Below are 26,293 nucleotides of genomic sequence, written 5' to 3'. Positions count from 1 at the left end.
GGTAGCAATAGTTACACTTGCAGCAAGTGTAAGTTGGTAGCCCTGCTGGAGGAGAAGATACAGGGACTTGAGGCACACTTGTCCACACTCCATTTTATAAAGGAGGGTGAAGAGCTCATGGAGAGAATGCATGAAGCACTCTTTAGGGGGCAACAGGAGGAGGAGAGTAAGGAATCTCAAGGAGTAAGGAGGCGCAACCAACACAGGAGGAGGGTGCATGGAAGAATGTGACCCACAGGAGCCGGAAAACCAGGAGTCATTCTGATCCTCTGTTGCTCAGAAATCGGTTCCAGAATCTCCCCATAGATACTGATTCTGCACCACTAGAACAAAGCTTAAAAAAAATTTCTCAGGCTCCAGCCCATGACGAGACTTGATCTTCCACTACCCAACTTAGGAAGAGGCATGTTCTGGTAATTGGGGATTCCCTACTGAGAGAGGTAGAGTCTAAAGAGTGCCGACTGGACTTGTCGTCTTAAGAGGTTTGCTGCCTACCAGGTGCACACATTCAGGATGTGACAGAAAGGGTAGGAAGACTCATCAAGTCCACAGATTATTACCCTTACTTTCTCATTCATGATATTGCCCGACACAGCCCAGAACGTATTAAAAGAGACTATGCGACTCTGGGTAAGAAGATGAAGGACCTTGGGGTGCAGGTTGTTTTTTCGTCAGTTCTTCCTGTCGAAGGTCGTGGCTTAGTGAGGGAAAGAAGAATACTACAAATTAATGACTGGCTGCGTAGATGGTATTAGGATTTTTGGACCATGGCTTACGCTTTCGAGATGAAGCTCTTCTCTTGGAAGATGGTTTGAACCTCACAAGGGTAGGAAAAATATTTTTGGTGAGAGGCTTGCCAACCTGATAAGGAGGGCTTTAAACTCGATTCTATGGGGGAGCAAGACATGAACTTAAAGCCTAGCATGCTGACAATAACTGGAGATGAGAACAATAAAGATGTGGGGAGTGCTGGCTCTTAGTGATCAGACCCATCCTTTCTAAATGCTCAAGGACTGACTGACTGATCATTTGTTCAGAAACTTTTTCCGGTATAGAAGTCAAGCTGATGGGTTGGTAGTTACCTGGATCCTCCTTTTTCCCCTTCTTGAAGATGGGGACAACATTTGCCCGCCCCCAGTCTTCTGGCACCTCACCTGTTCTCCAAGACTTCTCAAAAACAATGGACAGAGGCTCAGAAATTACATCTGCAAGTTCTGTGAGTACCCTTGGATGCAATTCATGTGGCCCCGAGGACTTTGTTTCATTTAAAGAAACCTGGTGTTTGTGCACTACCCCAATGCCAATCCTCGGCTGCAAATCCCTTCCCTCATCATGTATTCTGTCCATGCCATGTTGAGCACCGCTTCCCTTGCAAGAAAAGACTGAGAAAAAGTAGGAATTGAGGAGTTCTGCCCTCTCTTCATCTCCTGCTATAATTTCACTTTCCAGCCCCCGCAATGGGCTTATCATGTCCTTCTTTTTTGTGTGTTTTTTTTTTATTGTCCTTGTTCTTACTCTAACTCTGTACATAGGAAAAGAACCCTTTTTTGTTGTCTTTAGCATCTCTCCCTAGCCTAAGTTCATACTGAGCTTTAGGTTTCCTAACACTCTCCCTACAAGCACTGGTTATTTGTTTCCTCTTTGGTTATAAGGCCCTCCTTCCACTTCCTAAATGAGTCTTTTTTATTTCTCAGCTCTTTAAAAAGCTGTTTATGGAGCCACCCTGGCCTCTTTAGGCTCCTCCCATTTTTCCTTCTCATAGGAATGGTTTGTGTGCCTTCAGGAGCACTCCTTTGACGGCACCCCCTCAATGGCCCCAATGCTGTGTAGGTGGTTTATATATACAAAAAAATCACACCACTGTGTCCCTAGGAAAAGCTGAGCTGAATTAACACAGAAAGGCACAAAAACTGTAAATGGCTATAATCAATGCCAACTCTATATACAAAGTATCCGTATCAGCATGTATATTCCAAAGTCCATATACTACATAGGAATCCAGTGCTCAATTCAACACATGTATACAGTTCATAAATCAAAAATTATTTTCATATATGCAGAGGAGAGCTTGTCTGCAACCTTAAAAGCAATCCTGGAAGACGAAGCTCCTCCAGGTTATTCGTTATTGCATTTCCAATCATGTCATCCTGCCCACCTTAGAAAGAATCTACCATTTGGTCAGCTTTTTAGAATGAAACGGAATTCCACAGAACCAGAGCAATTTCAAAAGGCAGCTACAGAACTTACGGTAGCTTTAAAGAACAGAGGCTACCCAGATACTGTGGTTCAACGTGCTAGATTAAGAGATGAAGCTATGGATAGAAATGAGATCTTGCGAACTAAAAGAAAAGAGGAGAGGAATACTTTGACATGCACATTTCATTACACACATCTCTCGGGCATGATCCATAAGGTGATTAAAAAGCATTGGTATATGGTTCAAAATATACAGAGGGGTCAAAATCCACTTGAAACCTGATCAGGAGGGCTTTAAACTAATTCTTATGGGGGAGCGAGACAACAACTTAAAGCCTTATATGCTGACAATACCTGGAGACGAGAACAATAAAGATTTGCAGGGAGTGGCATGTATGCAAGGAAACATAAACTCACAGGTAAGTACAGAAACGAAAACCACGGGGCACATAAACCATGGATTCCGATGTCTGTACACTAATGCGCAGAGTATGGGAAACAAGCAGGAAGAACTCGAAGCCCTAATACAGGAAGGAGATTTTGACCTAATAGGCATTTCTGAAACTTGGTGGGATGTCACTCATGATTGGAATATTAAGATTGAGGGGTACAACTTGTTTAAAAGGGATAGCCAGATAAGGAAGGGGGAGGAGTAGCACTGTATGTCAAAGATGTGTACACTTGTGAAAAAGTATATGAATCTGAGCATGGTAGTGCAGTCGAGACTCTTTGGGTAAACATAAAAGGAATTAGAAATAATCGTGATATTCTGGTGGGGGTCTGCTATCAACCACCAAACCAGGCAGAGGACTTGGATGGGATGCTCCTAGACCAGATCACAAAGTTCTCAAAGAGAAGGGACATAGTGGTCATGGGAGATTTTAATTACCGGGTTATCTGTTGGAAGTCTAGCGCTGCTAAAAATGCAAGATCCAATAAATTCCTGTCTTGTCTTGCTGACAACTTCCTATTCCAGAAACAAGGAAAACAAGGGGGTCTGCTATCTTAGACTTGATTCTCACCAACAGGGAAGAACTGGTCGATGAGGTAAAAGTAGTAGGCACCCTGGGTAGTAGTGACCACGTACTCTTGGAATTTACAACCTTGGGGAAAGTAAAGCCTGTACGTAGTCAGACATATAGGTTGGACTTTAAAAGAGCAAATTTTAACAAACTTAACCTTATGCTAGGTAGAATCCCATGGTTGGAAATACTTAACGAGTTCAAGAAGGGTGGGCGTTTCTTAAAAATGAAATACTGAAGGCGCAATCCCAAACCATTCCTATGAGAAAGAAAAATGGGAGGAGCCTAAAGAGGCCAGGGTGGCTCCATAAACAGCTTCTTAAAGAGTTGAGAAATAAAAAAGACTCCTTTAGGAAGTGGAAGGAGGGCTTTATAACCAAAGAGGAATATAAACAAATAACCAGTGCTTGTAGGGAGAGTGTTAGGAAAGCTAAAGCTCAGTATGAACTTAGGCTAGCGAGAGATGCTAAACGCAACAAAAAAGGGTTCTTTTCCTATGTACAGTGTAAGAGTAAGAACAAGGACAAGATAAGCCCATTGCATGGACCGGAAAGTGAGATTGTAACAGGAGATGAAGAGAGGGAAGAACTCCTCATTTCCTACTTTTCCTCAGTCTTTTCTCGTGAGGGAAGTGGTGCTCAACATGGCATAAACAGAACATGGGATGAGGGAAGGGATTTGCAGCCTAGAATTGGAGTTGGGGTAGTGCACAAACACCTGGTTTCTTTAAATGAAACAAAATCCTCTGGGCCAGATGAATTGCACCCAAGGGTACTCAAAGAACTTGCAGATGTAATTTCTGAACCTCTGTCCATTATTTTTGAAAAGTCTTGGCAAACAGGTGAGGTGCCAGAAGACTGGAGGCGGGCAAATGTTGTCCCCATCTTCAAGAAGGGGAAAAAGGAGGATCCGGGTAACTACCAACCCATCAGCTTGACTTCTATACCGGGAAAAGTTTTCGAACAAATTGTCAAACAGTCAGTCCTTGAGCATTTAGAAAGGATGGATCTGATTACTAAGAGCTAGCAGGGGTTTCTCAAGAACAAGTCACGTCAGTTTAATCTTATCTCCTTTTTTGAAAAAATTACTACCTTTCTGGGTCAGGGGAATGCTGGTGACATAGTTTATCTTGATTTCAGTAAGGCTTTTGATAAGGTTCTCCATAGTATTCTACTTCACAAATTGGGAAAATGTGGTTTAGATCCTATTATTGTTAGGTGGATCTGCAACTGGTTGACAGATCGTACCCAAAGAGTGCAAGTTAATGGTTCCTCATCCACTTGGAGAGAAGTGACTAGTGGAGTTCCTCAGGGATATGTGCTGGGCCCTGTGTTGTTCAACAACTTTATAAATGATTTGGATGAAGGAATAGAGGGGATGCTTATTAAATTTGCAGATGATACTAAATTGGGAGGGGTAGCAAATATGGTAGAAGACAGAGCCAAGATGCAGGATGATTTGACAGGCTGGAGAAGGGGGCTAGAACTAATAAAATGCAATTCAACAAAGACAAATGTAAAGTTCTGCATTTAGGTAGGAAAAATCAAATGCATAATTATTGTCTGAGCAGTAGTGTGCGTGAAAAGAATCTTGGGGTCTTAGCAGACCCAACACTGAACATGAGTCAGCAGTGTGATGCGGTAGCTAAAAAGGCAAATGTAGTTTTGGGCTGCATCAACAGAAGAATAGTGTCCAGATCACGTGAAGTGATGGTATCGCTTTACTCCGCTCTGGTTAGACCTCAACTAGAGTACTGTGTTCAGTTTTGGGCACCACAATTTAAAAAAGATATAGACAAGCTGGAACATGTCCAGAGAAGGGCAACAAAGATGGTGAGGGGTCTGGAGACCAAGTCCTATGAGGAAAGGTATGTTTAGCCTGAAGAGGAGAAGACTGACAGAGGATATGATAACCATGTTCAAGTACTTGAGGGGCTGTCATATTGAGGATGGTGCCGAATTGTTTTCTGTTGCCCAAGGTCGGACCAGAACCAACGGGTTGAAATTAAATCAAAACAGTTTCCGTCTAGACATTAGGAAAAAATTTCTAACAGTTAAGAGTGGTTCCTCAGTGGAACAGGCTTCCTCGGGAGGTGGTAAGAAGAGGTTTTTAAGAAGAGGTTACATGGCCATCTGTCAGCAATGCTGATTCTGTGACCTTGGGCAGATGATGAGAGGGAGGGCATCTTGGCCATCTTCTGGTCACTAGGTGTGTGGGGGGGGAGGTAGTTGTAAATTTCCTGCATTGTGCAGGGGGTTGGACTTGATGACCCTGGTGGTCCCTTCCAACTCTATGATTCTATGATTCACTCATTCTGGGTTTAAGAAGAACTGCCACAAACCAGTCTGGGGGTTTGCATAGGCCCTGTTGAATTAGTTGTAGGACCCAGGCATCCAGTTGAAACCGGGTCCACTGTGGGAGGAAGTGTTGTAACCTTCCCCCCCCAATGGAGGGGGTTTGGTGTCACTGTCTGTTGTTGCCTTTGGGGTACTTGTCAGTCTTGTCTCCCCTGAAGGGTTGAGGTTGGGCAGAGTGGTTGAATCTATTGAAGCATCAAGATGAACCTCTCTGAGACATCCACAGGGAGCATCTTGGCGAAATTTAGGCAATGTGTGGAATGATTGAAAGGACTGAGAAGATTGGTTAGATCTAAAGCCCCTTCTATATGGCCTTGGCATAATGTGCTTCTTATCTTTAGTATCAGTTAACATCTTATCACGCCTGTCACTGAAAAGTTTGCCAGCTTTGAAAGGATAGGCAAGCAGCGTTCAAGCGCTGGGTTCAAATATCTCACGTACCTTTCTACCTCTTGCTTTAATCCCCTACCCAGGAAACCTGGGTCCTCATTTCAAAATTGTACTACCTCACACATCTTGATAATTCAAAACACATATATATTAAATCACAAAAATATACAACAGAAACAGAACTGTATACTAACATGTCCCCCAAAACTAAGAACCCTCCCCAAAGTCTTGTGGTGCAGGGGTGGCCTTACCAGTTCCTGCGTGGATGCTGCTGGTGGCCAGCACTCTTGCACAATGTCCAGAAGAGTGGGCGCTCTGCACTTGGGGAAGGGTATATGACGAAACACATTCTTTCCTAGTGGATGGAGAAAGTGAGAGTGGCTGGCAGCTGGTAGGAGCAGCAGGCTGTCGTCGGGGATATCCTGGGGTCCTTTCCTCTCCCTCAAGTGTGTGATTTCAGCACAAGTGTTAGGAAACAAGGGCCAACTCCAATCGTATCAGCCCAAATGAGCCATTCAGCAGAACAGCAAATAATGAAGAGCTCACCTCAGAAGAATTGGCATAACTAGCGGCTTTCTTTCCACCAAATCCCAGAGATGGAGTCTCCAGCTTACACCTAGGACAAGTTAAAGACGTGCCTAGACCAACAAGACATTTATATCAAGAAAGGAACACTCCTTTTCCAGCTTGGTTCTTTCATTCTGTTGTTGAGAGGCATCTGCTGCACTGGATGTGTACAAATCCCCCGGGACAGACAGTATGCACCCGAGAGTGCTCAAAGAACTTCCTAGAGAGCTTGCAGAGCCTTTGCCCATCATCTTCCAGACCTCTTGGAGGATGGGGGGAAGTGCTACAAGACTGGAGGAGCACAAACATTATCCGAATCTTCATAAAAGGGAGGAAGGATAACCCAGGAAACTGCAGGCCAGTCAGTCAATTTGCAAGTATCTCAAGGACAACTTGGTGATTCAGGGAAGTCAGCACGGATTTGTCCCTAACAGGTCCTGCCAGACCAATCTTGTTTCCTTCTTTGAGTGACGAACTTACTGGATTGTGGGAATGCTGATGACCTTGATTTCAGTAATGCTTTAGACAATAAAGCTTTTGAAAAGATACTTTGATAGGTAAGCTGGAGTACTTCAGGCTAGACTCTAGGATAGTTAGGTGAACAGGGAACTGGTTGGAGAACTGCACCCAAGGAGTAGTTGTCAATGGCATTTCATCTGATTGAAGGGAGGTGTCTAGTGGGATACCACAGGGCTTGATTCTGGGCCCAGTACTTTTAAATATTTTTATAAATGATCTGGATGAGGGGGTGGAGAGACTACTCATTAAATTTGCAGATGACACCAAACTGGGAGGAATAAGATATCCAGAAGAAAAAGATAGAATTCAACAAGATCTGAACACGCTGGAAATGTGGGTAGCTGTGAACAAGATGCAATTCAACAAGGATAAGTGCTGAGTTCTACATCTGGGTAACAAAAATGAGGGACATGCATACTGGATTTGGACACACTTCTGGGTAACATTGTGTGTGAACAAGATCTTGGGGTACGGGTGGCCTGACCAAGCCCTACAAGGAAAGCCTGAGAGACTTGGGAATGTTCAGTCTGGAGAAGAGGAGGTTGAGGGAGGGACATAGAGTCATAGAAACACAGAATTGGAAGGCACCTCCAGGGTCATCTAGTCCGACCCCCTACACATTGCAGGAAATTCAAAACTTCCTCCCCCCCCCATGCCCCCAAAGACCCCCTACTCCATGCCCAGACGATGGCCAAAAAACCCGCTCCAGGATCCAATCTGGCCTGGAGGAAAATTGCTTCCTGGCTCCAAAGTGGCAATTGGCATTTCCCTGGGCATGTAAGAAAGGGCCACAAGAACCAAGCACTGACGCCTGCTCTCTCTCTCTCTCTCTCTCTCTCTCTCTCTCATGATCTGCCTAAATTCACAGAATTAGCATTGCTGTCAGATGGCCATCTAGCCTCTGCTTAAAAACCTCTAAAGAAGGAGCGCCCACCACCTCCTGAGGAAGCCTACTCCTCTGAGGAACTGCTGTCAGAAAGTTCTTCCTAATGTTTAAACTCATTGGTTCTGGTCTGGCCTTCTTGGGCAACAGAAAACAACTCGGCACCATCCTCCATATGACAACCCTTCAAGTACTTGAAGATGGTTATCTTATCACCTCTCAGTTGTCTCCTCTCCAGGTTAAACATACCCAGTTCCTTCAACCTTTCCTCATAGGACTTGGTCTCCAGACCCCTCACCATCTTCGTCGCCCTCCTTTGGACATGTTCTAGCTTGCCTACATTCTTCTTAAATTGTGGTGCCCAAAACTGAACACAATACTCTAGGTGAAGTCTAACTAGAGTAAACATCACTTTGTGTGCTCTGGACACTATACTTCTGTTGATACAGCCCAAAATCGGATTTGCCTTTTTAGTGACCACATAACACTGCTGCCTCCTGTGTGTGGTCTACTAGGACCCCCCAATTCTTTTCACACATACTTTTCACACACGATTGCTCTCTTTAAGTATTTGAAAGGCTGCCACTTAGAGGAGGGTAGGGAACTGTTCCTGTCGGCAGCAGAGGATAGGATTCGCAATAATGGATATAAATTACTGTTCTACCTGGACATTAGGGAAGAAATTCTTTACAGTAAGAATAGTTCAGCAGTGGAATCAGCTGCCGAGGGAGGTGGTGAGCTCCTCCACTCAGGCAGCAGCTGTAAGAGTACTTGTCAGGGATGCTCTAGGCTGATCCTGAATTGAGAAGGGGGTTGCAAATTGGTATCCGCATTTTTTTATTCTGGTATTTTGTGCATACGTGTCATAAAGTTGAAACCAACTTACTGCGGCCCCACCAAGGAGCTTTCAAGGCAAGTGAGAAGCAGATCTGATGAGACCAGGCCAAGTTCCCTGCCCAGTTCCCTCCCGGGCATTTGGTAAATAGATTTATATAAAAATAATAAAAAACAATATATGCCTAATGTCAACAGTTCTGTTTAAATGTTTGACATCAACAATAGTTGCTTTTGTAAAGACTAAAAGAGGGGGGTTGCCTTAGTGGGTGGAAAGCAGAAAAGAAGGAAATTACACACGTGCAGGTTCCTCACCTGTATAGCCACCTGTGGATTTGATGAACATCTGCCCATACTGCTCTTCCACCATGGTGTCATAAGCTTCATCATCTTCTTCGTCCTCTTCATTATGATAGGACGTAGGGCTGTCGGTGGTTGGGAGGCTGCTGCCGCCGGGGCTGGTCCTCTCCCCTTGAGAGTACTGCACCGGTGGTATGTTTGGGAGAAGGGTGGCCAGGTTGGGCACTCCATAGTAGGAAACGCGAGATAACTTCAGCGAAGCAGTGCCGGAAGGGCCCCCACCGGCGGTTGTGTCCCGCAGACTAGCTTCCAGGGACCTTTTGGTGGCCAGGCCTGGCGTTCCTGTGGGCTGCAACTCCAGGCTTTCATGTTTGACCCGGGTGAGTAACGGGATGGGCACGGAAGGGGACATGACGTAGGGTGCAGGAGTGGCCGGCACCGGATTGCTCGGGCTTTGTGGTTCTGAGCTGGGATCCTCTATCATGGCGGTCTGGGAATCGCAGTGGGGAGAGCTCACTTTGAACATCAAGTCGGTTCCTTTCTCCACAATGTGCTGGATCTGGAGGAAACCTGCCGTGTACATCACAACCAGCTGCTCGCTGGCGGCCATGGTCAGCTTCCCAGTGTAGCAAAAGGAAAGGATTTGCTGGAAGCAAGCGGGGGGCACCGATCCCGGGAGCTCAAACGCGCTTTTGCTGTTGCCGCTGAACAAATCTCTGAAGTAGAGGCTGCTGGCAGCCAGGACGGCCCGGTGGGCCTTGAACGCCTGGCCCTTCACCACGATGGAGACGTCGCAGTAGAGGCCCAGCAGCCGCTGCTCGTTCAGGGTGCCCAAGACGGTGTTCCCAAAGTTGGGAATCTCTATGTGCAACATCTGGGACATGGCTCAGCTGATCCTCACCGGTCCAAAAGAGACGGGGCACATCTGTCTGTCGGGAGGAGAAAATGGAACCGGATCAAAAGGAGGAGCAGGAAAAGAAACACAGGGTCCCCCCCCTGCCCCCACCCACCGAAACCGGCACCCCGCTCTTCTTAGAATCGTTTCCCAACCCCCAACCCCCTACAAAGCAGCAGCAGCAGCAGCAGCTCAAGGGCTGCCGGCTTGAACCCCCCCCCCCGGGAATGAGACGTGCGTCGCTTGCAGCCCCCCCCCGCCATCAATAGGCCACGCCCCCACCCCAGCTGGGGAACAAAAGCGGGGGGGGGGGCGGAAGGAGGTCATTGCTGCCCTTGGGGCGGCAGGGGCCCCGGGCACGAGTGCGGCCCGTCCCCGGGACACTCGTCGGGGCCCAAGACGGAGGGGGGGGAGGCGGAGGGGGGGGGGGCACAAGGGAACGGCCACGGCCGCCGCCTCTCGGGACGGGGGCCGGCGCCCCCTCCCCTCCCCTCCCCTCCCCCCCCGGGGGAAATATGCGGACAACTCCCAGCAGCCTCCTAACAAAACGTCCACCTTTCGCGGCCCCCTCGGGACCCCCCAGACAGCGGGAGCGGGGGGAGGGGGGGCGCCGGAGCCCTCCCGCGCGGCCCCCTCCAGAGCGGTGGGGGGTGGGGGGCTCGGCGCCCCCACGGAGCGGGAGTTGCTGCCCCCCCTCCGGACTTCCGCGCGCCCCCCGCTCGTCGCCCCCCCCCACGCCAGCGCAGGAAAAGCCAGGGGGCGGGGAAGTAGCCGGGGGGCCCACCCCAGCGGCTCTGATGAAGCGACGCCCCCGCCCCCCCAGGGTCCCCAGCGCGCCTTCCGGGGGTGGGGGGTGGGGGGAGGGGGTGTCCCCACCCCCCGCCGCTTCCGGCGGGGATCCTTCGCCCCTCCCCCCGCCGCCCCTCCCCCCGGGCCCCCCAGCCCGCGTCTCCAGAGAGGGGGTCCCGCAGGCGGCCGGAACACCCCCCCCAGCAGCACCCCGCCGCCCGTAGCCAGCGCCAGCAGGGCCCCCCTCAACACCCCCCCCCCCCGGTTTCTCAGCCCGGACTCTGGACGTTTAGACGCGCCGCCTGGAAACGGCTGCAGGAGGAGGGGGGGGAGGGGGAGGAGGGGCAGGGCCTCACCTGCCGCCCCCGCCGGGAATCCTGGGGGGGGGGGTGTTTGCACCCCTCCCCCCCCCCCGGCAGCATGGCAGGGAGGCGCTCCGGCTGCCCGAAGGGGCCCCGCCTCGCCGCCCCTCCTCCGGCCTTCTGGGCGGCCGCCCGCCCGCCCGCCTCGGCCTCCCGCCGGCACCCAAGCCGCAGCGCTGCGCTCCGGGCCGGGCCGGGCGGGCGGGCGGGCGGCGAGGGCGCCGCACTGGGCGACCGCGGCGCCGCCTCTGTGCCCGCCGCCAGCCAGCCAGCCGGACGCGGCCCTGGGGACGCGGGACAGGCCGGGCCGGGCCGGGCGGCCCTGGGGCCCCGCTCCGGCGGGGGCAGCTCGAGCAGGCCAGAGCCCGGCATGTGCGCAAGACCCGGCGGGAGAGGAGCCCAACGGTGCCAGAAACGGCCTGGCGGCGGCGGCGGCGGCGTCCCTGGCCCCTTGCAGCCTCCTCCCGGCCTTGGGCAAGGGCGCCTTGAGGCTGGGCAGCGGGGGGCACCCAGGTGGACTGCCTGGCGACTGGCGAGTACGCGTTTTCTTTGGAGTACTGCTTTGTGCTTCGGAAAAGCGGTACGGACTTTCCACAATGAATACAAAATAAAAAAGATGAACCGGTAAGACGATTACAAAAGAAACGTAAAGAGTATTCAGTAATTACATAAATAAAGGCTACGTCTGTCTTTTAAGCTGAGAGCACATCAGCTTTGGGCCCTGGTCTGCAATTCAGCACAAAAGACCACACTCCCCAACCCACGAGCTCTGGAATGAAAAAAACACCCCCCCCCACACACACACACCAAGTTCTGGGCTTGAAATAAATGCTGCAAATTGCCATATTCTCATTGGCCTTTTACATGGTATTGTTTTTGCTGCCCAATTTTAACCATTATCTTGTTTTGCAAAATAGGTCCCCACCCGCACACCCAGCATTATTTACGTTTGATAAAAGTATGAGAGGGACTCCGTCAGCATTCGGGTTAAGTGTAAACACTGCAACAAACCAGCTGGATCGCCTGACAAGTAACTGAGGCTGTCTGCAGTACCCCTGCCTTCTTCAGGCTACAGGGAAGAGCCCCAGAGCCCATCAGGTGGCATCCGTGAGCAAAAAGCACTTTGTCCAATCAACGGATGGCATCACACAATACGGAATTTGGAAAAGTTGTTCAAAACCTTTATAATTTGTGGCTAGCAACACATTGCTTGCTGAACATCCAAACTTGAAATAGGAGCATAACCCTATTGGAGAAAGTATGGCGTGATGAAACACGTGAAACAGATAACACGTGTTATTATTTTTGCCCATTTAATGCAAAGAATGTGATGCGGAGGCAGGCAATGGCAAACAACCTCCGAATGTCTCTTGCCTTGAAAACCTCACCAGGGGTTGCCATAAATCAGCTGTGATATGTTGTCAAAAAATGCAAAGAAACTCAATAGTTTCCTCCTGATCCTGGAAATATTACAATTGATTAACTACTCCCTGCTCTTATTTCCTCTGTGAAATCCCACTATCCTTTTTTTTTTCTTTTAAATTTCTTCCATCAGTTGCACTATTTAACAACATAAGAACAGTCCTTCTCGGTGAGACCAACAGTCCATCAAGTGCGGCAACCCGTGCCACACAGCGCTTAGCTCATCACCCTGGAAGGCCAACGAACAGGTCATAGAGACAGGGGCCTTCCCCGATGCTGCCTCCCAGCACAGGCATTCAGAGGTTTGCTGCCATTGATGGAAGTTCTCTTTGGTTACTATGGCTAGTAGCCGGTGATGGACTTCTCCTCCATTAATCTGTCTAATCCCCCTTTAAAGGGGATTTTTCAAAACACTCCTGTGTACCCATGGAACTTAAACTAATAAAACCTTCATCACTTAGAAAGCACAGGATTAAAAAAAAAAACACATGTGAGTCTATGTGATTCTACCCGCCCCCAAGCACCCACAGGTGCAAGTCCTTTAATTAAACATTTCCTGGCCTTGTTTCTCTTTGCAATTCCATGGGGGGAGGGCTCAACCTGCAGGACATTTTCACATTGCAGTAGCACAGGAACTGCCCAATGACTTCTGCCAGATATATCACGAGCACTTTGCTAGTCCACAGCCTTCCTCTGCAATGGCACACATTACCCCAAAACCAAGACTCCCCAAAAGGTGGAAGGACTACACTGAAAAAGTATGGCACAAAGTCATCTGGAATCTCCATAACAGCTGCATGGTTAAATGTCAGGCCTGCCTGCTCTCTGTGTCTAGAGATAGTTTCGTTTTCTCACAGACTCCCGTTCAAGGACTGTTTCTCTAACAATTGCATTCCTGTTCCCTTTGAAGCTAGCGGGTGCCCGTGGGAGCCTTGGTGTGTCTAAGCTGTTTGATTTTATCTCATGTAACTGTAGTGCTCCTGTTTTTGTAGTGTTCTCATATAATCAAGTGCATACCATTTCCCCCTCATTGCTGTCTTTCGATTCCTAAGCTCTGCTGATCTATGTTACCAATAAACCAACTCTTTTGGGACTACTAGTCTCCTGGTGTGGCTATTGGGAACCCTATGGAACAAGTGCTTACATTAAAGGACATAATGTCAGGCAAGGACAGGGAAGACCTGGGGTGAAATCCCCACTCAGCCACAGAAGGTCACTGGGTGACCTTGGGCTAAATCCTCTCAGCCTAACCTACCTCACAGGGTTGTCATGAAGACAAAATAGTGGCGGGAAGGGGAGATATATGCTGCCCTGAGCAACTTGGAAGGAGAGAGAGAGGCATTTTCATGGGAAGGAGGAGCCCATGCTGGGCAAATGGAACCCATGGCTTGACTCAAAAGAAGGCATCCCAGTCGTCTCCGTGCAACAAAAAGCTGTACCATTCACCAACATAGGCTGGTTGAATACAATTATTTTTGAGGGTTGTCTATTGTGCATTTCAGTTAAGCCATGCAAGGGACAGCAGTGGCTGGGGACTGAAGCATTAGCCTCTGTGGAGAACCATCTGAAAACAAGCTCATGAACAGCTTGGACTTCTCTCTAGCCCCTAACTTGGGCTGGAGAGACCTGGCTGAGGCCAGACTAGAAATCCAGCTTCTACCCACTTGCATTCCCAGACACCTGAAGCCCTGTTCTCCACTTCATTTCTCCACCATGGAAACCCAAAGTGGCTCACATCATTCCCCTCTCCTCCATTTTATCCCCACAACCACCCTGTGAGGTAGGTTAGGCTGGGAGTGTGTGTCTGCCCTGAGATCACCCAGCAAGCTTCCATGGCAGCGTGGGGATTCCAACTGGGGATCTCCCTGATCCTAGTCTGACACCCTACACCACACTGGCTCTCAAGTTACAGTGAATGCACATACAATCGATGTACTGTGAACACTTGATTCTTCTTGATATGTGAATTGGGTAATCTCATGTTACATTCAATGCATGTACAGTTGAACACGTGATACAAACAGCACATTTATCTGAGCACTGGCCCCCAATTTAATTTGTAAAATGAGTGCGTCCTGGCTCTTTCTTTCATATGTATGTACATGCAGGTTGTAGGTGCATTCGTGTGAACAGGGCTGGAGAGGCAGCAGGAGAAGAGTGCGGAACTCACAGCATCCCCTTGGCACCCCCTCCTGCACCCCACGGCGGCTGGCAGTTGTTCTGCTTGGGGGATGACTGTCGTCAGAGCTGAGGAAACGCCTTTTGGAAACTAGCCAGTGTTTTCCCACCTAGTACATCTTTCCTGCGGCTTTATTATTTGTCCTTTGCTTTAGTTATTATTGTAGATGCTTTATTGCTTTCATTGTAAACCACCTTGAATACACTTATATAAATGCATAATGGAAACACTTTAAACAAACACATGCAGCAGGGGAGCCTTGTGCAAGATGAGCTGTAATTTTTTGCAACAAGAAAGGGGCCTAGAACAGGATTCCCTCTGAAATCTTGCGGGACCCCAAATCCATAGACAATAGCACAGATGTGACTATAACTTAAAGCTGGTACCCAGTCAGAAAACAACACTGATTTAGAAAGAGGTAGCCAGAACAGCAAGGAGATCCATTCCATGGCAGCACCGAGGAAGGGTTGGGTGGGATAGGTGTCAATTGTGCTTGGCAAACAAACACAAACACCCTATTTCCAGTTTCTGGGGGGAAGGGGCAGCGCAGACTGGGAGCTGGGTCCATAAGGTGAGGTGATATGTCAGCACAAAGAGGGCAGCTATCTCACACACAGGTGGGGGCTTTTGCTATAAGTTTCAAAATAATACAGGGCAAGGTAGGGATAGAATCACCGCAGGAAAAACAGCAGTAATGTCATAACAAGATAGCCCGGATCTTCTCCTAGGAAACCCCACCCCCACCCACCCCCACCCTGACAGTCAGCTGCTTCCTCCCTGGCAATGGCTGTGGTCTCAAACAGTAGAAGCTCTGGCTCAATCCAGGCAAATCAGGCCATTTCCTTTCAGGTACAGCTTAAGTATTTAAAATTCTAAGCAGGATGTCAAAGGCAGAAGGGGGGGGAAGCATACTGAGAGAACGGAAAGCTTCTCATTCCCATACTGTTACACTGGAAAGGGAGGCTGAAAAGTATAACGAGATCTATAATTCATATATAATATAATGCAAGCTCATGAACCCCTTTGCTATGTCAAAAACTGGGAAAGGAAGACCCTGCGATGACGCCGAACCCTGCTGATCACGGCTTCTGCAAACCAAACTCTCCCCCAGGTCTTCCCTCCCAAGAAGCCCAAGATGTTTTACTCCCTGCCTGGCATTTGCCATACTGACTCTCTGTGTTTCCTTCCTTCCCTCCCCTCAACTGGCACAAGGAAGCCAAGCACTACTCCTCAAAGCCATGGCAGGAAATAAAGGGGAGACAGGTACTTGCTGCATTCAGTTTGCTGCTGGAGGGGAGAAGTGATGTTGGGACATAAAGTGCAGTGTTTTACTTCCTGCCCCAGCATCTCTTTCTCCAGACACCAACTGGGTGAACAGATGCAATGAAAGAACTTCTCTGCTTTGCTCCTAGCCCGGCTTTGAAGAGAAGTCCTTGGCTTCCTCCAGCTGTGTCCCAGCAGTGGGGGAGGGGAAAGATGCTAGGGGTTGAGCCTAGGAAGGGCAGGGTTTGGGGAGGCAGCTCAGTATGAATGTAATGCCTTATAGACTACATGTGACGGCAGCCACTGACACCATTCAAGAGGAGAATTTAGCCATTTTGTCATGGGGCAGACTGCTGAGGCTTCCTCAGGCTAGGAGGACCTTCAAGCAGCAGGCAGTGGAAAGGAGGAACAGCAGCAGGCTGAGCAGTCACAGATAGATGAGTTTCCCCTGTGCCAACAACCACCCAAAGGAGAGGACACCTGTGTCAGAGGGCCAGCCTCAGGCAGTGTCACCAGTGAGCCCCCCCCCCAAGCTGGTAGAGCAGAGGTGCCAACGGTTCAGAGCACTCCTACACGATCATAGGAGTACTAGACTGCAGACCCAGCGAAGAGCACTCCCTGCTGACAGTGTTGAGGCTAATGAGCTTCACCTAGCAGGGAATGCTGAGTCAGAGGGACGAGGAACAGCTGGTTCACCCTAGGCCTATTTATGCAGGCATTTGCATCCAGACCAGTGTGGGAACTTGTTATTACCACCCTGTGTTCTCACTGAACTCTGATATCGTCTGATACTCTTGTGGCCTTAACCTTGGAACGGACTTTGATTTGGAATTTGGACTTTGCTTCTGATACTGACTTTGGACCCAGACCTGGAACAGCCCGGTATTGACCCTCAAACCACCATTCAACTACGCTACCCACCTCTGGCCCTCAGGTCTGTCAACATTCAGGACATTTTGTTCCCACCACAGCACACACACATGCAACTACGAAATGGAGCCAGATGCCATTGCAGCCAGCCTGCCTGCCTGCCCAGAATGAAGAATTGCAGGACCACATTATCCAACTCTTCAGTGCCTGGACTCAGCTCCTGCAGCAGCAGCAGCCAGCATCAGGCATGCCCTTCCCTTCAGGGAAATGCCCAATGAGTCCGCCAAAGAAGTTTGGAGGAATTATGAAGGGATTCCTGGCTCAATGCCAGCTATATATTGAGCTCTGGGCCTGTGACTTCCCAGATAACAAGACCAAGGTTTGCTTTATCATCAGCCTCTTAAAGGGGCAGGCAGCTAAATGGGCTACCCCCTTGCTACTTGGTCAGTCTCTTCTGTTGAGCGACTTTGCAGAGTTTCTGACCCACATCAAGGGAGCCTTCCTAAATCCGCAAAAGGCGGAAGATGCCAACTTGCGTTTTCAGCGCCTGAAACAGAGCAATGGAACCGTGTCCAGGTACGCCACTGAGTTCTAATTGCTGGCCCAAGACCTGTGAGGAAGTGCGATGCTTCTTTTCCATGTGCTTCCGCTTTTGCTCGTATAAGCAGCAAGGCAGACCGTTGCTAACTGTGGCTCAGGCTATTGGTGTTGTAAAACCGAAGCAGGCCCCGAGCTGGAATGTCATGCTGACTCCCATGCCCTCCCTCCCTCCCGCTTCCCTGGCCTTGGCTTCTGTAGATTGCAATAACGAGCTTCTTGGGACCTTTTGATGTTCTTGTGCAAGGCATGGCCTGACACGGTTATCTGGTGGTTCTCAAAACATACAACTGACATCTGCTGTGTAGAATTGTTTATAGTCTTGCTCTTTGGAAATGCTAGCACTTGCAACTTTGACCCTGTAAGGGCCCAGTCATACCTGAAGCGTTCTAATAAACTTACTTGTTTCTGAATGGTCGTCTTAGCAAGTGATTTTATGGAAACTGCCCAGGGAGGTTGGAAACCCTCACAAGACCTAGAATGAAATGAAGCAGCTCTCATGGACCAGTACCTGCAGGGACCTTCGGATGAGATCCTTGATGAACTGGCATGAATCGACCGCCGTGCAACCCTCCAAGTCTTGATCGTATTGTGCCTCCACATCAGTGGGTGGCTGGAGGTCCGGAAGCAGGCCCGGGAAGAGGTGTAGCAGAGATCTGGGGTCCTGGGAAGCTTATCCAGCAGTTCCAGTAACCCGGCCCCAGTACCCACTGCAGGAGACCTTGGTAAACCTATGCAATTGGGGGCTGCTCGACCCTACAGAGAAAAGAAGCAGTGCACTCAGGACCTCTGTTTGTACTGCAGAGCACCTGGGCATTATGCCCGGAGAAGCAACAGCATGGAGCCAACCACAGTGGCCCTGACAAGCCAGGAGCAGGGCAGCTCCTGGTTCCAGTAGACCCAATTTTGCTGAATGGGCATCGTCTCCAGGTCAATGCCATGGTGGACTCAGGCGCATTGTGCTGCTTTATCAATGAGATGTTCACGGCACAGCACCAGGTTCTACTGCAGGTTAAGGAGACTCCGACCCTGGTGGAGGACATTGACGGTCATCTTCTACTATCAGGCCTAGGAAATGCAAACACTCACCTTGCAGATACAGCACCACCTGGAGCATGGTTCGGATGCCCCGCTTCCAGATTATGTTGGGCATGCCTTGGTTAGCTCTTCATGGTTGTTATCCGGTGGAGGCACTAAGGCTCCAGTTTCAGAGACCTTGTCCCCATCAGACACCAGGACTAGTCCTGGGGGCTGCACCCCATCTGGAGTTACCTGGCCTACCAGCCCCATATATGGACTTTGCGGACGTGTTTAAAGAAAAAGGGGCTGATCAATTAACTTCGTACCGACCTTATGACTGTGCAACTGACCTGGTCCCTGGGGCTCCCTTACTGATGGGACGCCTATACTCCTTGTCTGAACCTGAGTGAGAGGCCCTTTGGGAATTTCTGGATAAAAATCTGCAACAGGGTTTTATCCGGTCGTCCACTTCGCCAACTTCAGCCTCTGTCCTATTTGTATAGAAGAAGAGCGGAGAACTACGGCTCTGCAATGACTACTGTAATCTGAATAAAATCATGGTGAGTGACCGGTATCCGCTGCCACAGATCTCTGAACTTTTGGCACGCTTACATGGAGCTACCCTCTACACCAAGCTGGATCTGCAAGGGGACTATAATTTAGTGTGCATCCGGAGCGGGGATGAGTAGAAGATGGCGTTCAGCACAAGGTAAGGGCAGTTTGAGTACCTGGTCATGCCCTTCGGCCTGTGTAACGTACCGGCGGTGTTCCAACGGTTTATGAATGACATCTTTCAGGGCCTGCTGGACCAGTAAGTCATCATCTACCTCAATGACATCCTGATTTACTCAAGGGACCATGCTGAACACCAGGTTCATGTATGCACGGTGCTGCAGCACCTTCACCAACATGGCCTGTACGCCAAGCTAGAGAACTGTGCATTCCACCGATCCTCTGTAGAGTTCCTGGGCCACATCATCTTGCCCCAGGGGATTCAGATGGACTCTAAGAAGATGGAAGCAATACAAACCTAACAGGCTCCACGGAATCGGAAGGACATGCAGTGATTCCTGGGGTTTGCAAACTACTACCAGCAGTTCATTCCTGGGTTCGCAACCCTGGCCGTCCCCCTGACTCAACTGTTACGACCTTGGGAGCAGTTCCAGTGGACCCCAGAAGTCCAGCAGGCTTTCCAGCACCTGAAAAATCAGGTTGCCACCAAACCCATCAGGTTGCCACCCAGAATGGGTTTCATAGTGGAGACCGACAAGCCCAGCCCTGCCCTGGGGGCTGTCCTGTCCCAGCAGAGAAATCCTGACGAATTGCCATGCCCCTGTGCCTACTGCTCCTGACAATTCACACTGGCAGAGCAGAACTATACCATCAGGGAGAGGGAGCTACTAGCAATCAAGGTGGCATTTGAGGTCTGGAGGCATCATTTGGAGGGAGCTCGCCATCCAGTACTGGTGTGAACAGACCACTGATACCTGGAACACCTGCAAACCATGAAAAGGCTGAACAAACGACAGTCCTTGTTCTCCCGGTTCCACTTCCAGATCCAATATATCCCCAGTGCCCAAAACAAGTGGGCCAATGCCCTCTTCCAGAAGCCAGAGTATGCCAGATCCCCAGTGGAGGACCAGCCACTAGCAACCATCGTGCCACCGGAAACCTTTGCTGCAGCACACCCCTCCAACTCACTTCAGGAACAAATCCAGGTACAGCAAAAACAGGACCCCCTCACACAGAAGCAGCTGCAAACCCTCTAGACATCTGTGCCAGGGATGGGCACGGCCTTCGCTGTACAGCAAGGGGGGCTAACACATCCCAGCCGTATCTATGTACTGCCTGGGGAACATCAAGGGGAGATATTCTGGGTGACCCATGATGTCAAACCCACTGGCCATTTCGGGTGGTACAAAACCCTCCATTTGTTGACCTGGGAATTCTGTTGGGTCAGAATTCAGGCTGACATCACCAAGTACGTCCAATCCTGTGGCATGTGTCATCAGGCAAAAGACCTGCTGCGTAAGCTGCCAGGATTGCTATAGCCCTTACCCACACCTGAGGGGCTGTGGCAATAGGCATCTCTAGATTTCATCCTCTGCAGAAACTTCCTTGGTGGTCTTTCTTCCAAATACTGACCCTGCTTAGCTTCTAAGTTCCAAGGAGATCAGGCTATACCATGCCGCCTTCTGTCCCGCTGATCTCTTAAGCTTGGGTAAACAATTCGGAACAGATCATAGGATCAAGTGCTTCTTCCTCCCAGTCCCTGTCCTCTGAATTCTTCCCACCATTCTCATGCCGGCAACATGGACTTCTCCAGGGTCAGATGAGCATACCTATTATATTAGGTGCTTTGGAACACAGGCAGGACAATGCTGCTGCAGTTGTCTTGTTTGTGAGCTTCCTAGAGGCACCTGGTTGGCCGCTGTGTGAACAGACTGCTGGACTTGATAGACCTTGGTCTGATCCAGAATGGCTTTTCTTATGTTCTTATGAGCTACCAAGTTCCCAGGGATACACCTGCATTCTGGTGACTGTTGATCTTTTCACCAAGATGGCCCACTTCATTCCTTGCCACTGCCTCCCCTCTGCCTGCGAAACCACCCACGTATACCTACAACAAGTTTTCCAACTGCATGGGCTACCAGCACACCTGATCTCAGACAGAGGTGTGCGATTCACATCCTGCTTCTTAGGTGCACTACATTCCTTCCTGGGCATTCAGGCGGATCTCTCCTCTGCTCATCATACTGAATTAGACATCCAGACAGAACAGACTAACACCACGCTTGAAAAGGTACCTGCGGTGCTACAGCAACCACCAACAGGATAACTGGGCCGTCCATGCGTCCACCTGGCAAAGGCCATTCATGGCAAACTATGGGACTCATCCACAATTCTTCCCACAGAAGGTTCCAATCTAGCCCATTCCTGCAACAAACAAGTTCATCCTGGAACTACAGGCATTCCACCTGGTCGTCCAGGAGCAGACAGAACAGGCCAAATGGCCTACAAGGAGGCCGTTGACCGGAAACGCAGGCCTGGTGAGGACTTGCATGTAGGATACCAGGTATAGCTGTCCACCCACCATCTCCGCAGCCACTGACCCTCATGAAAGTTGGACGCCTGGCTCATCGGCCCTTTCCAGATCACAGTGCGCATCAACCCCCTAGCATCCCAGCAACTCTTGCCCCTGTCAATGCGCATCCACCCAGTCTTCCACCGCTCATTGTTGATCCCAATGGCTCCTCCACATCCTTTGCACACCTCAGCACCAGTCCCAGTCATCATGGAAGGTCATGAGGAATACGAAGTAGCTGACATGCTGGACTCCTGATGCAGGTGAGGACAACTCCTGGGATCCTGAGGACCATCTTCATGCACAGAACCTTCTATGCCACTTCCACCAAGCATACCCCCAGAAACTAGTTCCTGCCTCGTTGAGTGGGGGGGGCTGGGGGAGATACTGTCATGGGGCAGCCTGCTGAGACTTTCTCACACGAGGACCTTGAAGCAGCAGGTAGTGGAAGGGAGGAACAGCAGCAGGCTGAGTGAGCAGTGACAGACAGATGAGTTCTCTCCGTGCCTACAACTGCCCAGAGGAGGGGACTCACCTGTGTCAGAGGGTCAGCCACAGACAGTGTCACTAGAGAGCCCATCAAAGTCACTGGGGCAAGGCCACCAATGGTTCAGAGCACTCCTTCATGAGTGTAGAAGGAGTGTTAAACTGCAGGCCCAGCAAAGAGCACGCCCTGCTGACAGTGATGAGGCTAATACGTTTCACACAGCAGGGAATGCTGAGTCAGAGGAACAAGCAACAGCTGGTTCACCCTAATCCTATTTATGCAGACACTACCATCCAGACCAGTGTGGGAACAACTTGTTACTACCACCCTGTGTTATCTTTAAACTCTGATATCTCCTGATACTCTTGTAGCCTTTACCTTGGAACGGACTTTGACTTGGAATTTGGACTTTGCTTATGATACTGACTTTAAACCCAGATCTGGAACAGCCCAGTATTGACCCTCGAACCACCATTCAACTCCGCTACCCGCCTCTGGCCCTCAGGTCTACCGGCATTCAGGACACATTTAACCATTGACTCAAGGGCCCAGTTCTGACCAGGCCCATGGTACAGTAGCAGGATCTAAAGCAGTGATGGCGAACCTTTTAGAGACCGAATGCCCAAACTGCAACCCAAAACCCACTTATTTATTGCAAAGTGCCAACACGGCAATTTAACCTGAATACTGAGGTTTTAGTTTAGGAAAAACAACTTCCCTGGACTCCCAGTTGGGCAGCGGGGAGTCCAGGGAAGGGGGGGCAGTTCAAAGCCGGGCGGCGGGGAGTCCAAAGAAGGGGGGGCAGTTCAAAGCCGGGCAGCGGGGAGTCCAGGGAAGTGGAAGGGGCCTTTGAACTGCTCCGCGCTGCCTGCAAAAACGGCATTAGAACAAAAACTGCATTAGAACTAATATAGCTGGGAACCAGACATCCATAGTGGTACCTTCACATTCAGAGGCAGTCTACCAGTTGTGGGAGGGCTGTATTCTCCATTCTTGAGGATGTCCTGGAGAGACCTAGCAGGCATTTGCTGGAATCAGGAAAGTTTTCAGGGAGGGAGGGAGGGAGGGAGGGAGGGAGGGAAAGGAAAGGAAAGGAAAGGAAGAAAGGAAGAGCTTTCTGGCAAGGGAAGGAAGGGGGCTTCTGGGCTGGTGAGCGAGGCGGCAGCCACCTAGAGCGCCAACGAAAGGGGTTTTTGGTGGGGAAGGGGGCTTCTGGGCCAGCATGAGAGGCAGCTGCAGCCTCGTAAGCTGAGGAAAGGGGCTTCTGGCGGGGGGGGGGAGAATGGGGCTTCTGGGCCGGCGTGCTGCCACCTCGCACGCCCAGGAAAGGGGTTTTGGAGGGAGAGGGGAAAGGGGGCTGCAGGAAAGCCACCTTGCGTGCCCAGGAAAAGGGTTTTTTGCCCACGGAAGGCACGGAGGGAAAAAGGGAAGGGGGCTGGAGGGCCGGCACGTGAGGCGGCTGCTGCCTCGTGCGCCCCGCAAAGGGGTTTTTGGCCGGGGAGGGGGGGAGGGAGAGGGAGAAGGGGAAGGGGGCTGGAAAAGGGGAAGGGGGCTGGAGGAGGGGGGGAGGGAGGAGAAGGGGGCTGGAGGGCGGCAGCCGCCTTGTGTGCCTGCAAAGGGGTTTTTGGCCGGGGAGGGGGGGGAGGGAGAGGGGAAAGGCTGGGTGGCGGGGAGTCCAGAGAAAGGGGCGGGGCCCCCGCCGCCCAGCTGAGCTGCGTGTGCCGGCAGAGAGGGCTACGTGTGCCGGAGTCAGCACGCGTGCCATAGGTTCGCCAACATGGATCTAAAGGTTTCACTTTCCTTTCCTGTCCCCTGGGCTAGGACCGCCCCGTTCTCCAGTTTTTCTGTGTATAAGTCGCCCCCATGTATAAGACGACCCCTATTTTTTTAACCCAAAATTAAGAAATCAGAGGTCGTCTTATACATGGGAGCGTGTACAAAATATGGGCGGGGAAGAGAGCGGGGACCATGGGAAGACCAGTCACCGGCCGGCAAGGGCCAGGCTCTTCCCCACCGGCTCTCTTCCCCACCCATTAGCTGGAGGGGAAGGGAGCGGGAAGGCCGGTTGCTGACCGGCCAGGGCAACTGGGCTCTTCCCCACCCACTCTCTTCCCCGCCCATCAGCTGATGGGTGGCAAACAGAACAGGGACAACAGGAAGGCCGGTCGCTGGCCAGCCAGGGTGACTGGGCTCTTCCCCCCTGCTCTCTTCCCTGCCCATCAGCTGACTGGCGGGGAAGAGAGTGGGGACCACAGGAAGGCTGGTCGCCAGCTGGCCAGGGCGACCAAGCTCTTCCCCGCCTGCTCTGTTCCTCGCCCTCTCTGTGGGCACGCACGCCGTCACCCCAGCACAGTTTGCCTGAGTTCATTACTAGAAAGCCAGAGGGATAAGAGGCCAGGCTGCACCCCTCTCCATGCGTGCCTGAGGGCATTTCTCACATCACCCCCTCCTCTGCCCAGCAGCCCAATGGGAGCGCTTCCTCCCTCCCCTGTCTGGGGTAAGGCGTGTCAAAGAAATGGGACCCCCCCCCCTTCCTTGTTGCTGAAAAATCTTTGGTCTAGGCCTTCAGCCTGGCTGGGGAAATCAAACTGCAAGACATTCCAGGATGCGGCTCAATTAACTCTGGTAAAAAATGCAATTACTTCCCCCATCCGCAGGACCACTTGTTGTCATAGTAACAAATGGTCCTGCAATTAACTCTTATTCTGCCTCAGGGAACCCCAGGTGATCTGCTCTGTAAGCATTTGTCACCTTGGTGTTTTCTGTTGCAAACCGGATGTCACCAATCTTCAGTCAGTTGGCATCTCCGGAATCTCAGTGAGGTTTGAACTCCCCCCTCCCCCGAGATCCTGGAAAATAAAAGAGGAACACACACAACTGTGCGTGTGGTGGTCTGGACACGCGGACAGCATGTCGGATACCATCAATCCATCTGATTCCTGGGGCAGGGATATGCCAAACGGAACTCTTGGAACATTTATTGAATGCTGAACTGATGTGCATCATCGCTTTTGGAATGGGTAACGTTTTTGTAACTTGCTACGCTTTTGCCAAACTCTTGAACCTAAGAATTCTACTGTGTAGCCAGAAAAGACACTGCTGGGGTGCGGAGGACCAGTTACTCTCCCTCTGCTCAATAAAAGAGGAACACCCACTTACCCAGCATGTAATTAACCTGTGGAACTCCTTGCCACAGGATGTGGTGATGGCATCTAGCCTAGATGCCTTTTAAGAGGGGATTGGACTAATTTCTGGAGGAAAAGTCCATCACGGGTTACTAGCCCTGATGGGTATGTGCTACCTCCTTATTATAGATGTGGGCCACATACAGGAGCTGGACTAGATTGTTCAAAAGCATGCCAAATGCAAACTTTTACCTTTCCATAAAAAGTTGTTTGTATAATTGAAAGCTCTGTTATTGTGTTTTTCTTTTAAGACAAAAGATGTATGAGTTGTTTTTTCTAAACTAAAACCTCAGTATTCAGGTTAAATTGCCGTGTTGGCACTTGGTGATAAATAAGTGGGTTTTGGGTTGTAGTTTAAGCACTCGGTCTCTAAAAGGTTCGCCATCACTGATTTAGGTCAATACGAAGAGCTCTCCTCAGGTCCAAAGTGTACCAATTTTTTTCTTTTGGGTGAGAGGGATGAGGACAAAAGGATGGCAGATGTAACTCCTGTTGCCTGTGAAATTTTGAATTGACTTTTGGAACTTCATCCAGAGAAACTTTAAAAGCACTTCCCTAAGAGGCTCAAATGGGGGCTTTGTTAGAGCCCTTAGTACTACACGTAGGCTCCAAGTGGGAAACCTATGAATTACCGGAGGAGAGATAGCAGACACTCCTTTTAGAAAGGTGGTAACGTGTGGATGTCTGGTGGTGGGCTAACCATCTAATTGCAGGATTACAGTAGCTATGGCAGACACTTGGCAATGTAGATTTCACGCTTCGTAGTAGTCCCTCTTGAAGGAATTCTAATAGGTTGCCCATGGTGATCCGTAACAGGTCCAGGTGCTTACTCTTACACCACCAGGCGAAGGTCTTCCAGGTGAAGTTGTAAATGCACCTCTGAAGAGTATCCTAGTTCTAGCAACCACTGCCTCTCAAGGCCCAGGCGGTCAGTTGCAGCCACGCCAGATCCGGATGCATCAAGGGACTCTGGTGGAGCGGGTCTGGGACTGCTGGAAGGTGCCAGGGATCCTGCACAGATAACTCCCATAGCGTTGGGAACCATGGCTGTGGGGCCAATGTGGGGTGATG

The 26,293-nt window shown here is 50.4% G+C and overlaps 1 protein-coding gene across 1 annotated transcript in view; it reads right to left on the bottom strand.

The window, feature by feature from the left end:
- NACC2 (NACC family member 2) overlaps nucleotides 1-9,951 on the bottom strand; it is a 52,525-nt gene extending 42,574 nt beyond the window's left edge. Inside the window, exon 1 of the mRNA XM_056860540.1 lies at nucleotides 9,084-9,951. Coding sequence (XP_056716518.1) covers nucleotides 9,084-9,951 — 868 coding nt within the window. The remainder of the gene's footprint in view (nucleotides 1-9,083) is intronic.
- Nucleotides 9,952-26,293: the final 16,342 nt, after the last annotated feature.

The sequence above is a fragment of the Euleptes europaea genome, chromosome 14 (genome assembly GCF_029931775.1).
Source record: "Euleptes europaea isolate rEulEur1 chromosome 14, rEulEur1.hap1, whole genome shotgun sequence".
NCBI lineage: Eukaryota > Metazoa > Chordata > Lepidosauria > Squamata > Sphaerodactylidae > Euleptes > Euleptes europaea.
This window is presented reverse-complemented; position numbering and strand designations above follow the sequence as displayed.